Source organism: Carcharhinus amblyrhynchos, chromosome 3 (assembly GCF_965287045.1).
Source record: "Carcharhinus amblyrhynchos chromosome 3, sCarAmb.v2.hapA, whole genome shotgun sequence".
Taxonomy (NCBI): Eukaryota; Metazoa; Chordata; class Chondrichthyes; order Carcharhiniformes; family Carcharhinidae; genus Carcharhinus; species Carcharhinus amblyrhynchos.
In genome coordinates, this window is record NC_137326.1 from 98,010,468 (window position 1) to 98,036,508 (window position 26,041).

At 43.2% G+C, this 26,041-nt stretch overlaps 1 protein-coding gene across 1 annotated transcript in view; it reads left to right on the forward strand.

Annotated features, from left to right (window-relative positions):
- LOC145341466 (ephexin-1-like) overlaps nucleotides 1-25,823 on the forward strand; it is an 81,585-nt gene extending 55,762 nt beyond the window's left edge. The window contains exons 10-16 of the mRNA XM_080186431.1: nucleotides 866-940; nucleotides 3,857-3,946; nucleotides 4,404-4,567; nucleotides 10,070-10,228; nucleotides 11,715-11,794; nucleotides 15,185-15,289; nucleotides 23,563-25,823. Of these exons, the coding sequence (XP_080042557.1) occupies nucleotides 866-940; nucleotides 3,857-3,946; nucleotides 4,404-4,567; nucleotides 10,070-10,228; nucleotides 11,715-11,794; nucleotides 15,185-15,289; nucleotides 23,563-23,762 (873 nt within the window). The 3' untranslated portion in view covers nucleotides 23,763-25,823. The remainder of the gene's footprint in view (nucleotides 1-865; nucleotides 941-3,856; nucleotides 3,947-4,403; nucleotides 4,568-10,069; nucleotides 10,229-11,714; nucleotides 11,795-15,184; nucleotides 15,290-23,562) is intronic.
- The last annotated feature ends 218 nt before the right edge of the window (nucleotides 25,824-26,041 follow it).

The window sequence follows — 26,041 nt, forward strand, 5'->3', positions numbered from 1 at the left end:
TATCAATTAAATGGTACTAAAGTATAAAATTCAACAGTTGTTGTAATATTCACGCTGAACTTGGTTAACTTGATCTTTTTTCACAAGGGCTCAAACAAATGTAAAATATGAAGATTTTGCAGCTTGGAGTTTTTTTGAGTGGATTACACAAGAGGCCACCTTCCAAAAAAAATCACTATGCACAAGAAAGTGGAAGCTTCAGAACAATACAGAAGTGTTCTTACTTGTTGTGTAATTGAAGTGGTGGCATTGTCACTGGACTAGTAATCCAGAAATGCAGGGTAATGCTTTTGGCACCTGAGTGCAAGTCCTACCATGGCAGGTGGTGAAACTTGAATTTAATTCTTTAAAAATCTGCAATTAAGAATCTACTGATGATCATGAAAGTATTGGCAATTGTTGTAAAAACCCATCTGGTTCATGAATGTCCTTTAGAGAAGGAAATCTGTCATCCTTACCTGGTCTGGCCTACTTGTGACTCCAGATTCACAGCAGTGTGGTTGACTGTCAAATTCCCTCAGGGATGGGCAATAAATGCTGGGCCTACTAGCATTCCAAGTACGAATAACAAAGCAGCCCAGAACTTTATTCCCAATTCAATCCTCAAGGCTGTTGATCAATTTACAATCACAAATCTTGGTGGAATCAACCTCGTCCTTTTATGCCAGATGGAATGCTGTTGTGGGCAATAGGCCCCACTGGAAGGGAATACAAATATGTGGCCTCTCTGTAATTTCATTTCCTCCCAGCGGAGAGCTGATATTTGATGTAGCATAGAAAGATGCAAGGCTAGCGAACAGATATCATTTATGTCCATAATGACAGCTAAGTAGCTTATGCCTCTGAATTCAATTTTGTTGGACAGAATATCTTGAAAACAGCAGAAGAAGAGTCAAAGAGGGAAAGCACAGCTGTGAAGGCACATAAAGAACTGGAAAAGGTACAAGAGCAAAATTTCCTTTTTCCTTTAGCCTTCCTTTTTCACTCTTTACCAGTCATTTTGGCTTTGGACAATAGTATAAACACCTGATAGTGGCTTGGCACACAGTGCTCCTGATCAAAGAGGTCAACTTCACTTTCTCATTTATTGTCTTTTGCATTTTTTTAATGTCTTCCATGCAACTATTCCTAACTTTTGACTTCTGTATTATGGTATATGCATGTGTGGTATTGCGATACACACCACAAAGCTCTCACAAAGGACTGGGACATTACACATGCGTAGATTTTCAATCAGACCCTCCATCTATCCATGATATTTTCATTAAAAGAAAAGGATTTACTTAACTAATTTAAGACAATGGCCGGCATGTTAATGACAGTTCATGCTGGCAGGATTTTCCCATCCCGATACAGTGAACGGAGATTTGGCTGGGTGCCAAATTTTCCAACCTCGCTGCAGCAGGAGCATGGCGTGAATGCCCGTAAGGTTGCACATATTGACTTGTACAACTTCATGTGGGTGATCAGTCCGTAGAAACGTAACCCTCTCTAGCTCCTTCTTTGACAGTAATTCTTGTGGAATTCCGCCTCGGGAGTCGGGCTCTTTCTATGACAGTAATTTCTTTGGAACTGGGCCTCGGGAATCTTCAGTACTTGTCTGGCAAGGAAGACCTTCGGAACCTCTACTTTTATCCCCAAAGTGACCAATGCCTCACGTCAGATTTGGGCAGATATTGGAGACAGGAGGAAGTTTGAGTCTGTGTGAATCTCAATCTTCATTCAGAGAGAGAGGAACAGCAACAGCAGCAGCTTTGGTGGGCAATAAGGAGCAGGTTAAAAAGTCCATTGTCCAACTTCTGCATTCAGACAGTTAGACTCCTGAACATTACTTTGTTGATCCTGTCTGATCTGTGCAGGCAGCTTTAATTACAATTAAATTAAGGGGATCGACTCCCGATCCATGTTCGAACTTGGTGTTGTCAGCTCTTGGGTGAGTGACAGTTGGGGAAGTTGGGAGGAACGGAGTTGGGGGCACAGAAGATTGCATGCAAACAATCTTCCAAGGGCAATCCATGAATTTAAAAAGGCAAACTTTGAATGGAAATGGCCACATAGGAAGATAACACTGATAATGCCTGGAATTCTCTGATGTCTGATGTCCCACCACCACTGCCAGCAAGAATTTGGCACGTAGCCAAATCTCTATTCTCAGTAGCGGAACCGGAGAATCCCTGTCATGGGCAAGGTTGGGGAATTCTGACCAATATCTTTAATGTGTATTTTAGCATGTGCAGAAGCCATCTGGGGGTCAGAAATGCCTGGCAATTAGTGGCTGCTGCATTAAATTGTACAGACAGGTGAAAACAGGGCTATTATCTTAATTTAGTGATCTCCTGCACAAATGGTTCAGATGAACTGAAAATTTACCCTTACAGCACACTGTTGGAATACATTGTTGAGACGCTTATCCCAGACAAAAATGGGATTAGGTACACTTAAAGTGGAAACCGTTCTGTGCGTTTTCATTCTACATGTAGGGGCGATCTTCCCATTGCGCCCTGTCGGCCGATGGGCAGGGCAAGCCAATAGGATCGCAAGAGAGCCAAGAAACCGATTTCCCACCTCTTGCAATCTTTCCGGCACTGTATATCCAGCGTGATCAGCCTCATGCTGAAAAGGACACATGGCTGACTGTAATATATAAATACATTTTAAATTTAATTAGAATGGAATTAGCTAGCCTGAGATGGAATCGTCTGGACTCACTCACGTCTGTGACCTTGCCAAGGAAGGTTTTCTGTGGCGAGGATCATGTATGGTGCCCTACCAATGGGGACCGGATGTGATGGCCTCACCGGCAGAACTGGTGCCATTGAAGCCGCAAAGGATATTGGGGGAATTGGGGGGATGCTCCTTGGGAGTACTAGCCCGACATCTGACAGTGCCAGCCTGGTATCCTTATAGTACCCACTGGGCAGCCTGGCACCTGGCAGTGTCCATGGAACACTGAGCAGTGCCAAGGGGGTGAGGCATGAGTGGGACAGGGCTAACTGAGGGAGGGGTGGGACTGGACGGGAGTGCCATTCAGTAGGACTGCTGCCATTCTGCAGTAGTGATTGGTGGTGGGGTGACAGCTGCTGTGCACTCTGCAACAGTGATTGGTGGGGGAGGCTGATGGTTGATCAGTCAAGGTGGGAGGGTGGGGTTGTAATAGGTCCAGTCTGGGTAGGGGGTAATCGTGACCATTCCACATGGGTGTTGTGGGGGGTCGCAATTGGCCATGGAGCCCCACAGATTCCCGCGATAGCAGGGGGAGGTGGGAGTGCTGGACGGGAGGCTATAGCAGCAGTGACAGGTCTCTGTGCTGTGAGAGATTTAGGCCCCACTCCGCTCCCGCTGTTGGTAGATTTCAAGTTTGACAAGTTTTTTTGCCAGAGTCAGATAAGATTTGATTTTTAAGTCACCAAAAAGCAGCGTGAATTTCTCTCATTTTCACACTTGTTCAAGACTTAGTTTGTTTTTGGTATGGTCGCCCCCCCCCCCCCCCCCGGCAAAACCCCACTCTATGAAGCAATCACTGATTCATTTTAATTACTTGGAGGTCCACCCCTTTACTGAACTTCCAGGAAAAAGGCATCTACAGAAACTAAGATAGCAGCATGCTGCTAACCTCCATTCTGGTTGTAGTATCTGCCAATTTAAACTTCTCATTTTAATGTATGGTTCCTCTATAAAGTAGCCTTACAGAAACATTCTTTTACACACAGTTACAGATTACATCAATCTTTCAAGAAGCTAAGACAAACAAAGAAGTAAGTGACACAGGACATCAGCAGCTTGGTATTGTCCAGATATAATCATGTAAAGATGTACTGATTGTAAGAATCTGTCTAGTAATTTCTTCTTGTTGAAGGTTATCAAAGAATGTAGTGAACGTGTGAAAAAAATGGGTAGAACTGAGCAGCTGATTAACTTTGAGAAGAAACTGGAGTTCAAAGTCAAGGTATGACTGGAAAAATAGATTCTTGAACATGTAAGAATAAGCAACTATCTATAAGACAGTGTACATAACCTTCAGAGAACTTTTCAGCACAGAATAATGAGTGAGATTGAGATAATGAGATGAGATTTTCCAGCATTTTCTCTATTTTGGATTCAGATTCCAGCATCCACAGGAATTTGTTTATGTAATGAATGAATTGGAGTAAGAAGATAAAAAAATAGAATTTTATATATAAAACAGATTATAAAATTATTCTTTACACTGTATGAAAGAAATCATAAAATGTATGTTACTGTATATTTTTAAAGGAATCCCCTCATTGTAACAACATAAGCTGGTGAGGAACCTTCCATTTAATCAATATCATTAAGCATTTTTGACCAGTAACCTTGGAGAGATGTACAGACAATCTGCATTTTACTATTATTAAAGAAACCAATACCTGTATTCTCCCCAGGCTGTGCCAATTATCTCCCAGTCTCGCTGGCTGCTGAAAGAAGGTGAACTGGAGCAAATGTCAGGACAGAAAGCAACACGAACCTTTAGGAAGAAGAAACTGTTCAAGCCAGTCTACCTGATTCTGTTCAATGATCTTTTCCTAATAACCAAGAAACATTCCTAGTGAGTCATTGCAAAAAGCATCAAAGCTATTGACAATGTGGAGCAATCTAAATTCAAGTATTGTGTGGTTTCCTGTAATATAGCTTTTAGGTTTGTACTTGCCTTATGAGGTTTATTCCTTGAAGAATTGTAGCTTTTGTCAGTAGCGCTGGCTCATACTGTGTAAATTTTTAAATCTGATTTTCAGCAGTATCAAGAATTTCTAGTTTCTGAAGGGAGATGCATTGGAAAGGTATTGCCACAAAATATATGAGTGAGTGTACAATGATTTGTTAACAAGGTCTATTTTTGAATGGTTTCAAAGGTAGAATCTAGATAGAAAAGCTTTCACAAGGGATTTGGGTGTTTGGTGGATTTGAAACTGGCCATTCACCTCTGGGGCACGGATTCAATTTGAGTCTAAATTGATGTCTCTTCTGCCTGTTAGCTGCAATATGTCTTATGTCAAATGAATTTTTGATAGTCTCAATTTGATTCCTAGTAGACTTGACCCTACAGCACAAAACAGTCAAATTCACCACTAACTAACAACCTCACTCAAAGATCACAGATGACTGATTTGGGAACTAAATGGATGCAATGCTGGTCAGAAGAGAATGTTCTTCTGATGCATTTTCTTGGGACGCATTAGAGACAGCTTCATTCTGTGGGGGGGTGATCCTCCCAAAGAAATTCTAAGTGCTGAGTTGGCGGGAAAATTGGTTTAATTCACGATTGTTTTTCAGTGCAACTTTAGACCCGAATCTCCCCACTCTGTGCAACGCAGAGGTCACAATCGTGAATCTCGTTAAAAGCTCAGGAGGGGCGGGGCCTATTCATGCCAAAGAGCCTGAAATTGGTAGGATGAGCAGGAACCCGCTCTTTGGAAGATCGCTGAAAAGACTTCCCAGTATCAGGATCACTGCCCACTAATCCCCACAGACATCACTGTCCTCATTGCTGCCCACTGCCCCCCCCTCCCCCCCATGTAGAAATTGCTGGCTAGCACCCCGCCCCCCCTACACACAGGCGTGGCTCCCTGCTCACCCCATGCCCCCACAATCTTTATAACGCGGATACCCCATCCCCCCATCTCTTGAACATACTGACCTCACTGCTGCCCTGCAGAGAATTGCACTGTACTGTCATACACACCCCCAGCTTGTGATCGTTCCCTCTGTTGAATGGGAACCCTGAAGTATTGCACCCTCACTGGACACAGCAGCTTATTGATTAGGAGCCCTGAGTATTGCACCCCCACCCCCCACAACCCCCCTGGACGCAGCAGATTAATGAATGGCAACCAATCAACACCCTGAGGGACGCATGACACTCAATTGAAAGCAGCCTTCAAAAATTTTCACAAGGATTTGTTGCCAGTGGGCCCTTGACTGGCCAAAGTCACTGCACCTGTGCTCCCCTAATAAGCCAGAGCTGTATATAAGCTGCAAGAATGGACACATGGACACACAGCCAGTCACGGCACAAAGATGTCTTTGAGGAAACCCGCCCCAAAATTCACCAAGGCCAGCCAGGACTGTCTGCTTGATGCTGTGGAGAAGAGGCAGCAGCGGATCTTCTGCAATTAGGGCCCTCACCCAAAGGGTGCATTTGCCAAGGCATTGTGGGAGGAGGTGGCAGAAGCGGTAAATGCCAGGAGTCTAACACCTCGATCTGGCCAGCAGTGCAAAAAGAAATATGATCTTCTTCGAGCAGCAACGGTGAGCGAGCATCCAACTTGGAACCCTACACATGGTTGGCACTGATCTCAAACCATGCTTAGACACCTGAAGGGCATGCAGCAAAGCTGCCTTCCGCCACTCCTTCTCCTCACCCCTCAACAAGCACCCTTTAGTGGTGAACCTTTTACCCGAAACTGCCAGCACAATGTCCAAGACATAGGTACACATTGCACACCATGCACTTCAATATATTAATGCTTGCTATCTAGCTTATTTCCCACAGGAGAAAAGCATGCACAACCACTGCAAGAGGCACAGACTGGTGATGGTGTGCCTGACTTGCAGAGCTGATGAGCTTCGAACAGTGTGCCATGAAGCTGGCAGGGGGTGATGGGTCATCCAGAGTGGTGACAGACAGCCACGTTGGCATTCAGCATGCAAATGAGCCTCAGTGTAGTCCTCAACCTAGGTCCTCCTCAAAGGAAGTACAATGCTGCGCAGAATGATTTACCTCCCTCCCCCTCATGTGTTTTTTATTACAGCTCTGGATCCAGACATACCTGGCCCTTTGGGCGTTAGCGTCCCCTCTGCTGCTCTGAAGCAATTCCCCACCACCCCCTGGATGACAACTCGGAGGGAAGCTTTGAAGAATCCTCCAAGTACAGCACCAGTGAAGCAGCACCGGCATGTACCACACAACTCACCAACACAGAGACTATCACCACAGTGGGTATTTCTAGTGTTGAGGCTTCTGGCTCACGAACTGGTGAGCACATCACAGATGCTGATGCACATTAGGTGGAGGTGGGCACATCCGAGGGCTCGGGCACATGGAGGTCTGCCGGAGGCAGGGATTCAGCTGTACACAAGCCAGATGCTGGGTCTTGGGGCACATTCATCCCAAGTCTGGTGAAGATTTATCAGCAAACTCGGAGTTGTGAAATTGCTGGCAGAAACCATGCTGTCACTGCAGGGCTGTTGAGGGGAGTCAAACAGAGTGCTGTTGCAGGAGATGGTGCTGATCCAGCGTGTGAACCAGGCCAGCATTGCAAGGGTGGCGACCGCAGTGGAAAGTCTGGCTCAGAGGTCTGTCCCCACGTGTGACAGGGTCCAGGCCACCCTGGAGGCACACTGGGCCACGGGCAAGTGTGTTTCCGGCATCCAGGAGGCACAGTATTCAATGGCCATGGGTGTTGGGGCATGTGGGAGACAGTATTGGCCACGGTTGGGATTCTCGCTGGCATTCTGGAGACACAGCAGGCTGTGGCAGTGAGTCTCGATAATTTAGCCTAGGCTCAGAAGGCTACTGCTGGGGCTCCAGAGCCTGGCTTGCTCACAGAATGCTGCAGTGGAGGGGCTCCAGAGTTTGACCCAGTGTCAGAGGGCCAGGGCTGAGGGATCACACAACATGGGGCAGGTGCATCGAGGCCTCCAGAATTGGCAGAGCCAGATGATGCCGGAACTTCTGGAGCTCAATCCAGTTATGCTGGCATCCCATGAAGTGCCTCCAGTGCCTCTGAACACCCCAAGAGAGGAGGAAGGGCTCGAGCCCATGCTAGCATCTTCCACCCAGGAGATCCCGAAAATCCTGAGACTTTCCTCACACCGGAGCATCTCAGGGCTAGCTATATCAACAGAATGGCACTGAAGCAGTGCGTTCCGCAAGTTAGCTGAGGCCCTCCCCAACCACCCAGGGGACATCCACCAAAGGCAGCCTGGTGTTCATCATAGCTGGATACCTCCACCTCCGATGTGCACCCTGGAGTAGCACCTAGAAGAAGCAGTAGGCCACATATAGAAAGTTGTTATTCACTAAGAGGGCATGGGTGAAGATCATCAGTAGTCAGGGTTTATTCATCACTAACATTAAGAGCACAATAAACTTTTATTTGTACCTCACATGGCTAATGTGTCTCTGTGCCTAATGTGTCTCCCCCCCACCGCCCCCACACAGAGCTGATTGGTCCCCATTGCCATGCATAGAGGCGCTGTCTGTTGTGCCTTGCCAGACTCAGCCACATATTTCAGAGTGCCCTACTTCCCCCAATGTCCACCAGACCTTTGATTCTATTCTCTTCCCTGTCCCCCTACTCTCCCCCCACCCTGATTGCCCCACAAATGTGTCCCCAACCCTTGCTGCTACACGGTGTGCATTCAGAGAATAGGTAGGAGTCAGATTTGAGTGGCATCAGGGGCAGGATCCCAGTGTGCACAACAACAATTCATCATCATCCTCCAGCTTCAACCAAAACTATTGCCAGCCCAGGCACATGAACAGGCTTGGATGTTTCTAGGGGATAGGGTGATGGAATGAGAGAGGCTGGGGAAGGGTGATGTGGTGGCTTGAGGGCCCAGGTCGGTTTGGAGGGGGAATAGCAGCTGCAGCTACTCCTGGGATATGGTGGTTGACACCCTGTCACTGCACAGCACTAGCTAGGTGAAGGGGCTGCGATTCAGGTGTCCTTTGCTGCTTTTCCCTGATAGACACTTGCCATTGCTGCCCACCATCTTTCCTCTGGCTCCTCATATGGCAGGATGTCCATCTCGCCCCTTTGCTGCTTCTTCCCCTCCTCCTCTTCCTCCTCCTTTTCCAGCTGTCCCCCCGCTGCTGGGCGATGTTGTGCAGAATGCAACAAATGATGATTATGCACAAAGCATGCACAGGGTCACACTGGAGGGCCCTTCAGTGCGGTCCAAGCAGCGGAACCACATTTTAAGCAGGCTGATGCAACACTCTACTATGGACCGGGCAACTGCATGAGTCTTGTTGTAGCGGGTCTCTGCTTCTGTCTAGGGCCTCTGTACAGGCTCTCTATACATTTGGCATCCCAGGACTCCTATAGGGTCCCTCTCCGACAGAGTTCTGAGAAAATAGATGCCCCCCACCCCAAATATCACTGGTTCACCACCCAGCACCTGAAAACAGCCAGGGGGAAGCCCACCAAGCATCTCCAGAGCCAGAGCACAACATCCCCCACACTCCGCTCGCTTCAGGTCTACACCACTTACCTTCTCACACCACTTCAAGGTTGAGACCTTTGCGTACCTACTCTGATTCACGCAAAAGTGACATCACGCAAAGAGGTGAGAGACACTAACATGGGCAGAGACTGTAGTGTCGATCCTGATAATGGCATGCTAAGGTATAGAAAGTAATGCAAATCAGCAGTAGGCCGGTTTTCAGCATAGTCCCGGCGGTGCCAATTTTTTTTCCTGTTGGGAGATGCGCGCAGATCGTACACACTCGCGGAGTCCCGTGAAATGGCTGACATGCGTGTCTCCCAACCTGGCACGTCAAAAAATTAGCATGTTGCGATGGGAGAATCGGGCTGTATACCTTGTGGTTGATATTTGACCTGTGAGTGGTTGGTGCTATATCTGCTGCCTGAAAGGGGGAAACCTTCCATTGTCTAATGTTATATCCCTTGTCTTGATGAACACACATTCAAGATGTCCCTTAAAAATATTGATCTTATAATAATCGCAGTGTACACACTTCATTGCCATCACTCACTGAACCTCTGTATAGCTCCTGCAAAAATAAAATTAATTAAAATGATACATACAATTTTCCATTTCTGTGCTCCAGAGTGTAACATTCACCCTAAAGTATCTCTAGCAGAACTAAAGAAAGTTTACTTGTGTTATCAGTGAAATATCTTACAATGGAACATTATTCAGGCCTCTCACACATGTCACTAAGGAATGGAAAATGATTGTCTTTTGCTAATAATTCTAGAATTGTCCTTTAAATCAGAGATGCTTTACAGGACAAGTCCTGCAGAAATTCTTCACTGGGCTATTCAGTATAGTTCTTCACTGTAATTTTTTTTTCTTCTAGTGGTGACAGATATGAAGTGTTTGACTATGCACTTCGAGGACTCCTTCGGGTCCAAGAACTAGAGGACCAGGGTCAGGCACTTGCAAATATATTCATGCTACGACTTTTGGAGAACAACAATGATCGAGAGGTCCAATATATGCTGAAAGCAAAGTCACTGTAAGTACCTCAACAGAGCTGTGCAAGAAATATGAATTGAAATTTTCTGGATATGTACATCAAGTTTTGCGAATTTCTAGGGAATCCTTCCAATCCTACCTCATAACTTAAGGATAAAATTAATTCTATCTCCCATGCACCCCTCCCCCCACCTCTCCCCCAGCCCTTAAACCAGAGAACCAGGTGAAGCCTGTTAACATCAGGGAGAATAGGCAAGCTAATATTTTGGACAAGGATTTTAGTGTAAGTAGTCCTAACAAAGAATCACCTGTCTGTATTTCCAACATTTTTCACCTTATCTCGAGTTGTTGGCGTATGTATTTTTTCTTTTTTTTTAGATCTCTAGATACTCTCATTATTGGCCTCCTAATAAGCTCTATAAAGTCGTGTATTAATGGTGCTGGGTTGTGGATCCTGCTACCTCTGAGGTTGATCATTCCTTCACCATATCAGAATGTGCAGCTATGATTCTTTAACACTTCTGCCTGTGGGATGTGACAACCATCTGGCAAAATTAATCTCTCCGTATAATTTTTCCTCCCTATTTACTTATTTGTGAATGTGATAAATATCTCTGAGAACAGCAGGGCTGGCTTTCATCTCACTTAATCTTGAAAGGAATCATGGCAAAAATAAATCAGCAGACAGTTGTTCAGTAAAAGGTTATGCAAATTATATTCTAATAATACACAAGATAGAAGATCTTTAAAAGGTTTTGCTGTTAAAATTCTTCACAAATCTGTTTGATTTGAAACCCCAGTGGACCCAACATTTCTGCTATCAGAATCAAAATCACTTTGTTGATCAGTGCAGGGGTGAACTGTGCTTTATTCACTAATATTTTTAACTATAGGATCTGTGACACTAATGGCTGTGGATTTATGTATCTCCTGTAACTATATGAGTTAAATGAACCGCTGTCTGCAGTTAAATCCAAGAGCATATTATTCAGAATTGCAGCCAATTTATCTTAAAAAAAAATTATATTTGTTATATTGCACAGTTGCCTATTCTACTATCACGGTGAATATATTATGTTCCCAATGCTCAAATTAACTTGACAACAACTTACCAAGAAGCAAATGGAAATAATTTTGAGTGAACAGTATTGCTTCTTCTTCACATTTTCCAACACTTATTAGAGATGGCAGAAATTCCGTTCAAATAATCAAATTCACAGGGTAAATATGCCTACCGTTTGCCAATTTGGTTATCAGCTGAAATTTTACCATCACTAATTGCCACTTTATTATAAAATGATGTTGGTACTGAAGTGTCTTTTGGAAATATAATGGGCCAAACAAAAAATGATTCTCAGTCCATTGCTGAAGGGATTTTATGGATAAAATTGCAAAGCTTCTCTACAGTTCTGAGATATATAGAAAAGTATAACAGCTGATACTTCCTCTAAGGTCTCCTCTCTACCTTCCTGTTTTCTTCATGAGTTATTTCACTGATTTTAATTGCCCACAAATCTACTTTGCAGGAGTGATAAAAAACGCTGGGTTCACTCACTTGCTCCAAACCGAAGAACAAAGTATGTTTCTCCCAGCTCACTGCATTGGGGTAAGGCTTTATGTTTTCATTTAGTTCTACCCAGGTATCTAACCAACCTTTTGATTAGGTGTTTTTTCTCTCCCCTGGCTTACGCCAACATTCCATGAGCAGGCAAGAGTGGAATCCTGCTTCTGGGATCCATCTGTGACCAACCAAAAGTAGAAGCAGCTTTACCCTGCACCAGAATTGCATTATATCAGACACAGAGCTAGATGGCAGAAATGAAAACTGTTAATTTCCATTAATGCATAAGAAATAAGGTCAAATAAATGACTGTTAGATTAATCATTATTGTTCAGTGCAAATGTTTAATATTTGACTGCATACCTTGCCCGAAGGTGAAAGTAGGAAACTCTGGATGTGGGGTTGCAATGCAATGGCACTACTTCTGTTGTGCAGCATGTAGTTTACTTATCTGAATTATTGTAGCATTCAACGTGCCTTGAGAAGCTACATGCCTGATCAGGGGGAGCACTCTGTTTCTCTCCACAGGTGCTGTCAGACCTGCTGAGTTTATCTAGCATTTTTTGTTTTTATTTTATTCTAATCAAAGACCTGTTCAGTGCCACAAGAATTTAAAAGACCTCACAAATTTGGGGTCAGCTAACGCATCTCAAAATGCTGTATCCCATAAACTGCACTAGCTTCACACACTGCTCACTGATCAACAATCTTTATCAATAATGACTCACAACTTATACTCAGAGCTTCAATTCACCCCAACACACATAGCAATGCTGCAAGCATCACGCTTGCATTCATGATAATCACACCATCCAAGCACTCACTGACTCACTTCTCTCTCTATAGCAGGGCAAAATGACTCATGTCCATTTCCTGACCCCTGGCCATTTTTGGGTTGGGCATTACTGAGACTGTGACTAGTGGTGGGTCGAAAATCATTGAATGTGACAGTGTCATCATACTTAATCCTCTTTTTCACATCACCCCCATTGCACAATTTCTTCTGATTTACAAGCCGCAGCTGGTACAAACATGCACCGTATTTTCCCGTACACTCCTCCTCCCCTCTCCACACCCCTGCAGCCTCTCACCAGCACTGCACCCTTGTGCCTTTCTCCTTCTTGAAACCCAAGAACTGCAACCTGGCTAGGCAGTGGTGGAAGAGCAGGAAGAAAGTGATGACAGTGCTGGCATCAAATCAGTGTTACACACTGACTGGCAATCTGCCTACTCTATTTAATTCCGGTGGAAGCTCCCTACACTCATCCTGAAGAGATGCAGTCACACTTGCAGAGCTATCTCAAATATTGACATTGTGCCTACCTCAGAAACCTACACATAGTGAGACACAGGGTGCAGGTGAACTGTAGCTGAGGTGGGGAGCAATGTGGTAGGGCAGTAAACAACTCATAATTGGGTAATGTTGTACATGAGTTCTGTTGCAGAGGCTTCAGATAAATATTTCCCACTGGGAAAAACTCATAGAAAACTGTTGGGTATGTATACAGAAATGAGGAGCAAAGAGAAATCCAATACAAACTTGGCACAGGGCTTTCTGTGGAATTTGAAGCCCACCTTCATAGCATGGAAGTAGCACATGAGAGCACTTGTGCATCCATCCAGCATGTAATGACTAGCATTGCAAGTTCCACTGCAGCACTAGCAGAAATTACCCATTGTATGGCTGCTGTAATAGAAGATCCAACAGAAGTCATGCCAGATGAGCTTGTTGTCCTGCAGGCACAGGCTGCTGCCACCATAGCTACAATATCAGTTTTTGAAAAACTTACAGTAATTCATAGCAGCCCAGTAATTCTTTTCTCCAACGTATTGTTAGGATCGCTGAGGTGAGCCGCCAGTAGTGTGGCAATAGTACTATGGAACATAGCTATCTGCCCTGTTTTGGGTTCACAGCATTTCTCCTTTCATAACTGACACTATGCTAGTGCTGCTGCCTGTCAGCAGGCCCAGACTGCTACCGCCCATGCAAAGATGATACAGTCTGAAGCCAGGGCTTCAAGGCCCAGAGCTGCTTAGGGTTGTCCTGCAAGACTGTCTGCTGTTTTAATCTCTGAAGATCAGTTTCCTTCCGTCAGGCATGCTGCAGTCACTGAGACAGAACTACATAGGAGTACTAGGACAGACGCAGCATAAAGAAGACCTGCATTGAGGGAATGCATGAGGATGATTAGTTGAAGGCGTGGTTTGATTCATAAATTTGGCTTGGAGTGTGATTTTGTGATAGCTTTTCTCTCACTGTTGTGGCCAAGACAACACTGTGATGGTCAGCACCAAAGAGAATGTATGGTGTGGGACTTAGCAAATGGGGGATTGAGGTTGCGGTTATTGAAATTGCAATCAGAAGAGTCAATCATGGCCAACCTTGTCAGAAATGGGTTTGCTAGTTGCTTCCTTTTTTTCTTCCTCCTTGTCCTACTCTGAGCTCCTGACCATGTAGCTGTGCCCTCATGTTGGCCAGGTTAGATGGTGAGCTGTTGCAAATATCACCTCTTCCAGCTTGGAAGGAGCCCATGCATAAACTTTCAACGTCACAAGTCACCTTCAAAACCACTAGCAACATTGTCCTTGCTCTGTTCTAAAACTGCAGCTGAGACTACAGCAAGATTTCAGTGAGAAATGTTAGCAAGCTGCAAACATTTGAAATGCTGTTCCTCAGTGAGTTTCAGGTAGGGGAATTGCTTTGTTAACTCACTGAGTAGATAATATCCTAACAGTCCTTCTTCCTCTTCCAGCAACTCTCTGCACCCAAGTCTGGGAGTAAGTAGTTTGTACAGATTCTTTAAAGTCAGGACAATGTCCTAAAACATGAGCAGTATCATCCCTGTAGACTCTAGAAGTCATCAATTACTTCTAAAATTGGAGCAAGAGCCATGGGAATTTCTGTTAACAACTAACCTGAAAATATTGATCATCTCCCTGAAGGAATTAACAGATTAAATCAATACTCTATTTCCTCGTTTTACAGTTTTCCTTGAAATTGTGCAGTTGTAGTTTCCTTTGCACAGTTGAACATACATTCAGCTGTCCAAGTTTAAAAAATGGCTTTATTTAAAGCACTGAGCTCCAAAATGACAGCACTGCCATCAAATCAGCATTACACAATGATTGACATTTTGCCTATTTGCTTATTTCTGGTAGACGCTACCTAAGTACATGCTAATGCCTTCACCAAAATGGCATCTAGCGTAGCTAGCACCAAAAGTGTACGTATGCCACAGATGCCATTTTGGAAGCAAAACCATATCTATAGCAATGAAAAGCTAGTCACAATGGAATCAAATTTCCAGACAAATATATGAATGAAAAGAGGCTTCTGAGGAATGTTCAGAGGCAGGCTACATGTCCAGCTGTAGATAATCAAAGCATTGCCATTGCTCCTTTACAATCTCACTTATGTTCTGTGGTGTCTACTAGATTGTCCCCAGGTACAGTGTGTCCAGAGGTACACCGCACAGGAACCTGATGAACTCTCTTTGGAAGCTGCTGACATCCTCAATGTTGTGGAATGGACAATAGATGGTAAATTTCATTTTCTATTACAAAATACAGTTGCAAATTCATAAATTAAGTAAGCAACTGTCTTGACCTTGTACTGGACTATCAACTCTCTAACATTGTTGGTTTTATTCCAGTTCCTACAGTGATAGGTTCTCTTTGTTTAATACTGCAGCTCACAAGAGGAGCACAATGAACAATTGATAGTACACATTAGTTGGATGTTGAGAGAAACACGACAGTGGCAAATAGCAACAAAACACACAGATTGCGTGAGAGGAAAGAACTTTTTGTTACCACTTAATTTGCATGGTATCCAGAGAATATTCTTGTGGTGAATGATATTGCACACTGAAACATTGAACTAGAGTAGCAGCTTCCAGCCATGGTTCAGTTGGTAGCTCTCTGAATCAGAAGGTTGTGGGTTCAAGTCTCTTCCATGACTTGAATGCTAAAAGCAAGGCTGGCATCCAGTATGGTACTGAGGGAGTGATGTACTGTCAATGTCACAGGCACTGCCTATTAGATGAAATGTTAAAATGAGGCCCCAATTGCCCTCTCAGGTGGATATAAAACGTCCTAAGGTGTTATTTCATGAGTGTTGTGCTTGGTGACCTGGCCAATATTTATTTCGCAATCAACATCACCAGAAATAAAATCAGATTATCTGATTCGTTCTATCCTTATCACTTTGGTTCTTGTGGGAGGTTGTTATTTGTATATTGGCCCCCATATTCCCCATATTGCAACAGTGACTATACTTCAAATTATTTTATTGGCTGTAAAGCGCTTCATTAACTTTGAGACATCCAGTGGTCATGAAACGTGTTTTATAAACGTAAGTGTTCCTTTTGGACAGTCAGGAAGTAGTTGTCAAATCAGTAAATGAGGGCACTTGTGTTGAAGAAATGATGAAGAAAGAGAAGGTCTAAGATGTATTATATGACAAGTTCCTGAATCAGATCCTGACAGATGGTGCAAATGGCTGGCAATTGTGTGTCATCACCAGCATCTTCAGCATCAGCCTTCAATTGTCTTCACTCTGAGGGCCCACTTTCTCTGAGAGCTCCATGTTTCTTCCATTTTGCACAGCATGTATGTGCAGACTGTAATGTAAACCATGACAGCTGGCCTCTAATTTAGGAAATCCCGAATGTTTGAATCATTTTTTATATTTGTTTGGCAGTAGAACATAGAACATAGAACACTACAACACAAACAGGCCCTTCGGCCCACGAGTTGCGCCAATCACATCAACACCTATCTATAACCCCCAATCCCATAAAACCCCATATACTCATCCAGAAGTCTTTTAAAAGACCCCAGCGAGCTCGCCTCCACCACCACTGACGGCAGCCGATTCCACTCACTCACCACCCTCTGAGTGAAAAACTTACCCCTAACATCACTTCTGTACTTTCCTCCCCGCACCTTAAATCTGCGTCCTCTCGTAGCGACCATTTCAACCTGGGGAAATAGCCTCTGAGAATCCACCCTATCCATTCCTCTCAACATTTTATAAACCTCTATCAGGTCGCCTCTCAACCTTCGTCTCTCCAGGGAAAAGAGACCCAGCTCCCTCAACCTAACTTCATAAGGCATGCCTCCCAGTCCAGGCAACATCCTTGTAAATCTCCTCTGTACCCTTTCAATAGCTTCTACATCTTTCCTAGAGTGAGGCGACCAGAACTGTGCACAGTACTCCAAATGAGGCCTGACAAGGGTCTTATAAAGTTGCAGCATTACCTCCCGACTCCTAAACTCAATCCCTCGATTAATGAAGGCCAGTACACCATACGCCTTCTTGACCACCTCTTCCACCTGCGAGGCCGATTTAAGAGTCCTGTGGACCCGGACCCCAAGATCCTTCTGCTCTTCAACACTACTAAGACTCCTGCCCTTGATAGTGTACTCGTTCATCCCGTTGGTTCTGCCAAAATGGACGACTACTCATTTATCCGCGTTGAAGTCCATCTGCCACTTCTCCGCCCAGTCCTGCATCCTATTTATGTCCTGCTGCAACTTTTGACATCCTTCCAGACCATCCACAACACCACCGACCTTCGTGTCATCAGCGAACTTACTTACCCATCCTTCCACTTTCTCATCCAGGTCATTTATGAAAGTGACAAACAGCAAGGGTCCTAGAACAGATCCCTGGGGCACTCCGCTGGTGACTGACCTCCATTCAGAAAAAGACCCATCCACAACCACTCTCTGCCTTCTGCAGGCAAGCCAGTTCTGGATCCACAAGGCCAAAGGCCCTTGGATCCCATGCCCTCTCACCTTCTCAAGAAGTCTTGCATGGGGGACCTTATCAAACACCTTGCTGAAGTCCATGTACACCACGTCCACGGCACTTCCTTCGTCAATGTGTTCAGTCACATTATCGAAGAACTCAACCAGGCTTGTAAGGCACGACCTGCCCTTGACAAATCCATGCTGACTATTCCTGATCATGTCAAACCTCTCCAAATGCTCGTAAATCTTGTCCCTCAGAAGCCTCTCCATCAGCTTACCAACCACTGAGGTCAGACTCACCGGTCGGTAATTTCCCGGGCTATCTCTGTTCCCTTTCTTGAAAATAGGGACTACATCCGCAATCCTCCAATCTTCCGGAACCTCTCCCGTCTCCATTGACGACGCAAAGATCATCGCCAGGGGCTCTGCAATCACTTCCCTCGCCTCCCACAGTATCCTGGGGTATATCCCATCTGGTCCTGGCGACTTATCTATCTTGATAGAATTCAAAAGTTCTAACACATCCTCCACCTTAATATCCACAAACTCAATCTTTTTCCATCTGCTGCAAATCCGTAGCAAAATCTCCCAGATCAGCTTCCACCGTGAATACTGAGGCAAAGTACTCATTAAGCACCTCTGCCATTTCTTCTGGTTCCACACAGACCTTTCCCCCTTCACCTTTTATAGGTCCTATCCCTTCTCGTCTCATCCTTTTACCTTTCACATATTTATAGAAGGCCTTGGGATTCTCCTTAATCTTACCCGCCAAGGTCTTCTCATGACCCCTTCTGGCTCTCCTAATTTCCCTTTTAAGCTCCTTTCTACAGTCCTTATACTCCTCAAGATCCTTAACCTCTCCTAGTTCCCTGAACCTTTTGTACACCTTCCCTTTCCTCCTGACTAGGTTCAACACAGCCTTCGTGCACCACGGTCCCCGCGACCTACCAAAACCCCCTTGTCTCATCGGAACGTTGTCATGCATAGCTCCAGACAAACATTCCTTGAATATCCGCCACCTTCCTTCGGTACTTTTCCCTAAGAACGCCTCCTTCCAGTTTATTTGTCCAAGTAACTTCCTGACTTCTTCGTATCTCCCCTTACTCCAGACAAACACCTTCCTAGCCTGCCTGATCCTATCTCGTTCCAATGCAATTGTGAAGGAGATAGAATTATGGTCACCATTCCCAAGATGCTCTCGTACCGAGAGATCCATCACCTGCCCTGGTTCATTCGCCAGTACCAGGTCAAGTACAGCCTCTCCTCTCGTAGGCTTATCCACACACTGTGTCAGGAAACCTTCCTGAACACACCTAACAAACTCCTCCCCATCCAAACCCCTTACCCTAGGGATATTCCAGTCGATGTTTGGGAAATTGAAGTCTCCCATCACGACAACTCTGTTATTAATACATCTCTCCAGAATCTGTTTCCCTATCTGCAGTTCAACTTCCCTGTCACTGTTGGGCGGCCTATAGAATACACCCAGCAAAGTTTTCGACCCTTTGCTGTTTGTAACTTCCACCCACAGAGACTCTGTAGATAGTCCCTCCACGGCATCCTCTTTCTCTGCAGCCATGACACTGTCCCTGATCAACAGTGCCAGTCCACCACCTCTTCTGCCATCCTCCCTGTCCTTCCTGAAGCATCTGAAACCTGGCACCTGAAGTACCCAGTCCTGTCCCTGAGACATCCAAGTCTCCGTAATGGCCACCACATCACAATCCCAAGCAGCAATCCACAACAATAACAGTAGAAGCTGTTATTGTTTGATGGTGAGATGTACAATCTATCCAACTGCTTCAGCTGCCGCATCATGAATGGGAATAAGCCAGTGCAGACTCAATGGGCCCGAAAGGTCTCCTTCTGCACTGTAAAGATTTTCTGATTCAATGATATCAGGAATTAATCTTTCGGGGCAGATGTTCAGTACATGGGTGACAATCTAACTTGGATGCCCACAGTCACAGTTTAATCTATTCTCACATTCATTCCACCTGTGAAGCTAATGGCCATATCTTTCCTGGACCATCCTCATTTTATTGTTGTCCATGATTTTCTTTGAAAGATTGAATCCTAGGACTTCATTACTTACCGGTTACCAATTTACGGTTGATGATCTTTGCAGTCAACTGAGGGTGTCCTATTGAGAGTGTTGTCAGTTTGTAGGGTGTGTAGTGTATACCACTAGGGTATACATGTTTTCAGATGAGTGCATTGGGTTGTTTAAGGTCCTGTGTCAATGAGCGAGCTTAGTTTGCTATCACCTGATGGTGTTCTTTGAGAAGGATGTTTTTCTACTAACATCAGGAGGTCCAATATGTGTTAACATAGGAAGCTGCTCAACCTGAGTTCACCTCAACATTCCAGAAATACTTCTGTTGGTTTCCTGGAGGTGGATATCTAGTATGTTTGTGTGGCAGCTCTTGACCCAGGTTGAGCAATGGTACTTTGCTATTGGGTAGACCACAGTGAATGAAGCAGTGATAGTGTGTTGACTGTGCTGCCCCAGGTAATACATGTAGGTTTCTGTATGAGATTTACTCTCGTTTTGACCTTGGTTCTGGTGTTCTGGGGATGTTGCCAGTAGGTAATGTCAGTCGACACTGATATAGGTATTTTGGTGTTGGGTCATGATTGGGTGGTCAGATTCAGAACTAAAGATTAAATTCATCCCTAGTGTTTGAGTTGTTCAGGTGGAAGGCCAAAAAGAAACTCTTAGCAGTATTTGATCAAAGCCAGCTTGCAGAGAACATAGATCTTCAGTGACTGTTTTCTCATTGTCCTGAAGCTCTTTTTTCCTGGAAAACCATGGCCAAATCATCAGCATTTGCGTAGAGTTGTGATTTTGTGGGAGGGTGTTCACGGGTTTATACGTTGAAGAGAGCCGGCATGAGGACTGAACCCTGTGGGAGTTTGTTGTTTGTTTTGTGTGGGCAGCTGGTTTGACCTCCCAAGTTGCAGACCAAACTGTCAGTCACTTATCATGGAGTTGATTAGTTGCAGTATTTTTACAGCAAATAATTTTGGAGAGTAAATTAATTTGCCTATTGGGCAGCATTGCTGCTTCCAGGATTGGGGTAAAATGAACTCCAAGACATTATATATTGAGAGAAGGTGCTGGGATGGTAGTTGTACGGATTGTTAAGTGACTTTACTTGCTTGGCAATGGCAACTACCTTGGATTGGCATCTGATGTTTGGAATGGTGCCCTTGCTGTGGATGTTGGGAAACAGCTTGGCTAGCCTCTTCCTTCCCTGTAACCTGATGTTCTTCAGGAATTCTGGGATGAATCCAATTGACTCCCACTGCTTTGTCTGACTTGGTTGATGTCAGACTGCTATCCATTTGTCATAATCCAGGACTGAAGTGAGTCTTATTCATCAAGGGGCCAAGATCTCACTCAAACAATGGACAAATAGTCTTCAAGTAATAGAGATAATAGATTTCTAGATAATAGAGACATCAAAAAATATAGTGAAGTGTAGCAAAATAGCATTGAGGTAAAAGATCAGCCAAGATAAGCCATCGAATGGTAGTGCATGCTCAAGGGGCTGAATGGCCTTCTCCTGTTCCTATTTTCTATGTTTCTTTGAGTAAATGCAATTGAAAGGATAGCCACCAAATGGCAGAGTGAATAAATTTAAGGATGCCCAAGGAGTCAGAATTCGGTGAGCATAGATATCTTGGACTCTCTTGGGGCTGTGGGACTATAGAAGTAGTGAGGGGTGAGGTCATGGATTGATTTGAAAACAAGGAAGAGAATTTTAAAATCAATTTGTTGTTTGACTGGGAACCACTGTAAGTTAATAAACATAAGGGTGATGGGGGAACAGAATGATGTGCAAGTTAGGACATGGGCAGCAGAGTTTTTTGGATGGGCTCAAGTAGACAGAGCATGGGAGGTTGACCAGGATTTGCGCTAGAATAGTCTCCAATGGAATTAATAAAGGCATGAGGTGAGGGCCTCAGCAGAAGATAAGCTGAGGCAAGGGAGGATTTGGGCAATATTGTGGAGGGAATGAGGGTAAAGTTGGAAGGAAGTAGGCTCCAAGGCAGTGTTACTTAGCCACATCCTTTTTCTTCATTATCTTCATGTAAGGAACAATAGGAAAAAAATCCTATGGCCATATCTTTAGCCCAAAAGAATAAGAACCAGATTATTAAAAATCTCTGACATAAAAAATCCTCTCACACACAACAGGACTAAATTGGGCCATATGGTACCCTGTTTTTCAGCCATTATGTGACCTCCTAAGGTCTAAAATGTGGGCAGAAAGCAAGCACCAGATCAGCTAAGGAGAAACAGTAGTGTCCTTCAGTCGAGTCTGAAACAGGCATCAAAATAAAACATATGTAAATAAGGGGTCTAATGCCTGTTTCAGGTAACCACTCCGGTATTACTTTGCACCTATCAGCCCCAATATCCAATGAATCTTGAATTAGTTAATTCCCAGATGAGAAACGTGTCATGACAATGAAATAAATGAGGTTGGAAAGTTCTGAAAATAGGAAACAACCAAAAGATATTGCAATAATGAGATTTAATAATATAACTTATGAAGTCTTGGCTTAAAATCAGGTCACGTGGGGTTTGGCAGCATTCTTAGATTCAAAATCTTCCCCATTTTGTAAAAGAAAAATTGAAATAAAATACATCCAATTGTTTCATATTCACAGTTAGTATTTTGAAGGTTTGGCCTGCCTTCCTGTGTTTGATGGAAATCAGTGGAGACCTCTTTCGTGAAAGACAATTGTGCTTCAACCCTAGGTGGGATCAAACTACCATTCTTTCAATTAACAGCTGAATGCACTAACCGATTGCACTACAGAGTCTATATATCAGAAATCATTGGAGAGTAGTCTCTTATTTGCTGAATGCTGCTTCTACCAATAATTGAAATGATTTAGCCATTGCTTAATAAAAGTGAGAATTGGAACATGTGCCATTTCTCATCCACTGTGGAATCTCTGTTTGTGAGGAATTGATGATAATGAAGGCAAGAATGGTCATCAATACAATGGAGAAGCTATTGGCTAATGAAGTGGAAAAAACAATGGATAGATGTGATACTTGGGGGAAGAGGAATGTTGGCTGTGATATTTTCTGGTGGAGGAGGAGGGAGAATTGTGCCGCATAAAGAGAAGTGTTGACATAAACTGTTTGGGACGAAGTGGTGGAGGTGGGGCGGAGGAGTAGGGGAAGGCTACCATTGTGAATTTGAAGTGAAGAATATCAGTTACATCTGGTAGGGTGGGCAAGGACAGTTGTCATGTAAAGTGAGGAGGGGAAGGAAGTCAAAATGTGGGATGCAAGGAGTGTAGTGTTGATCTTATTTGGAAACAAAGGTACATTTCAAATTAAAATGAAAGGTGGGGGGGAATTAATGACTGTATGAAATAGGATTGGGGTTAGAAAAGAAGCCTGTTTCCATATAGGGTCAGCAACTGATGTGGTGCAATCTCCCTATGAATCAGATATTTGGTAGTGTTTGGAAATCTACCCTGTGCTAACCCAAGTTGAAAAAGCTTTTTTCATAATACAGTACATTGGGCCCAAAGTCTTTCTCAGTATATGTAAAGTTGAAATGTTTCCCTCTACTACCGTTCCTTCAATGAGTAAATCATTAACAAGTGATGCACCTGGGGACTTAATGATACTGTGGTTCAATAGGTCTTGAAATGTTGTTTAATTCCTGGATATACATACATTTGTCTCAGACTGCTTCCTCCAATATCTTAATATGTTACTTGTTAGTTAGATTTATAAGGGGCCAAATTTTATTCAAATATGGTGTACCATAAAGAGATTAGTTTTTAATCTGTCCCTGATTTGAATGAACTATAAGTCATTGATGGTGACAGCAGATACCAGAAGTGAAAAAGACCATCTTGTCCAAGAGTTCCGCTCAATAAAAACACAAACACTTATAAAAATGTCATCGTTTTTAAAAAAAAAGTCTATTCAAAATGTTTTTGAAAAGTGTGTAATTTATTGCGAGTTGATAAACTGGGTGAGTAGAATTTAATAATTAAGAGTAACTTTTGCCTTTCAGGCTGGATATTAGGAGACCGTTTGCACGATGGAGAGAAAGGTTGGTTTCCCTGCATGGTGGTTGAGGAAATCAAAAATCCACAAACACGAGCTCAGAACAGAAAAGAATGTTACCGGATCTATAAGGCAGAGGAATGCCATGGAAGTAAGAACAAGGAAGGAAGAAAATTTACTAACAGAAATGTGATTCATCAGCGGTGATAGAATCTTGTTATTTTGTCCTGCTTGCACTTTTGACAGATTGTTAAACTCTCATCATTCTGCATGGCTGTGTTAACAGTGAAATTTCACCAGAAAACTGGGAATTGTCAACAGTTTTTATTTAATTCCCAGAATGTTACAACATTTTCAAAGGTTATTTCACCTGCATAGTAAAAGCATGACTGAAGTGAATGTTTTCCATCAGCAGAATGCAGTAACTAAATACATTGGAGGGAGATTATTCAGACTTTTTAAAAAACTAAACAAAAGTTAATTCCAGCTAAAATATATTGGCAGCTATGTAGATAAAAAGTATACTTGAATCAGGGTAAATCCTGCTGCACTTGGATAATGTTTGAATGGGAAGAGTTCAAAGGACGAATTGTAACAAGAAAAGCTACAAGTAAGATCTCTATCCTTGAAGAATTACATTCCATATTGTAGCCAATTGCTGTAAGTCTCCAGATGAATAATGGGGGTCATTTGTGAAGTTGCAGTAATGTCTATTGCACCTGTGCTGCAGTTTTCTTGAACAAGCTCACACAACTTCACGTAACTAGTAAATTATTTTTATTACATGATGATCAAGATGCCCAGAGGAAGTTTAAATTAAAAAAAAGTTCTGTGGAATTGAACCAACAATAGTTCAGTTCCTGATCTTAAAACTAGGGATTACCATTTGGCATATTACCTCCTAAATAGTTTGTGCTATGCCAAGTGTTCCATTTCTTGGTTACAAGAACACAGGAAAGATGCCAACTATCACATGAAGAATGAAATCTGAAAACTAAGGGAAATATCTAAAATAAATATGCAAAGGTAGGTAGGGAAGGTAGCTACAAGATAATAAAGATTATTAATTTGGATTCAGAATAAATCCAGTTGCTTGAACACTTTGATAATAGGTTTTTCAAGACAAACAATGAAGGAAACTGATGTCAAAAAGGAAACTGATATCTAAGATCTACTTTTATTAACTATAATTTGAACTAATGACTCATCTCAGTTGATGAGCTTTGGGAGCTTTTCTATCAAACTATTATATGGGTCACTTAGTTACGATGGAGTTATCCACTTCGAGGAAGAGGAAAAGCATTGTCTTCAGCACATACTATAATTTCTATTTCCTCACCGCCAATTTCATTCTGCCTCCTTGAGCACTGTCAGGCTAAATCAGATTGTTCACAACCTTCCAAACAGATCCCATAACCTCTCTGTCACAAAAACTGCCTAATTTCATCCCTATAACATTTCCTGCCTCCACCCAGTCTTAACTCATTAGTTGTTGAAACCCTCATCATACTTTTATCTCCAAACTCAACTATTCCAAAACAAAAATCTTGAGAAATCTCCATCCTAATCCAAAAGTCTGCAGCCCTTTTTTACCCACCCCGAGTCCCACTCACCCATTACCTCTAATGTACAGAAATTCAAACGCCTGAATTTGACCCTCAAACTTACTGACATTTGATTTGCTTTTCCTTTTTGTGACAACTGGTTGTATCAGTGAAACAGTCCATTAAGAAAAGGGACAGTTCAATACATTTGTCAGTAAGTTGAAGGTTTATTTGGGATTTAAAATCTTTACAGCATTAACTGTGTCATCCGAATTTTGCTCGCAGTAACATAGGTTGGAGGTGTACTTTAGCTCTTAATTGTGTCAAAGTTATCAGCTGCATGGTAGTGTTATAGATATTTAGGGCAGATTTTCCGCTGGGCTTTAATAATGGCCTGGGCGCATACAGGATTATCCACTCATCGACGTTCTGTCTTACAAATGTGGACTTTATATGTAGTGCTATCACTGGCTGAGCTTTGAGAGAGTTTAATTGTGCAACTGACCAGGAGGTTCTGAATTAAGAAAAATTTACATATATAAATATTGTGATTATGAGTTAGTCATCAAACAGCTATTAAATATTCATGAAGCATTTCAAAGAATGCTGAATAAAAGAACAGAAGTTAATGTTTTGCATTGTAAAACAGTTTCAACAATTTGTGAAGAGTGTCATCCACCATGTGTTCCCTCATATTTCACAACAGGGAATTTCTGTAATCTTATAAAGGGAACAATTAAAATCACATTATAATTGAATCCAGTGTCATTTTTGTGGTTTTATGTCTATCAGATAAGTAATTAAGTGCGTTTATTTGATCTGCGGTTCCTGAGGGACTTTATTATGTTTCGTAGGTAACCTGCAGTTGATATGTGGGTTCATGAGCTAAATTTGAATGAAGTCACCACTATCAATAGGCAGGATTCCACAAATCTCATTAAT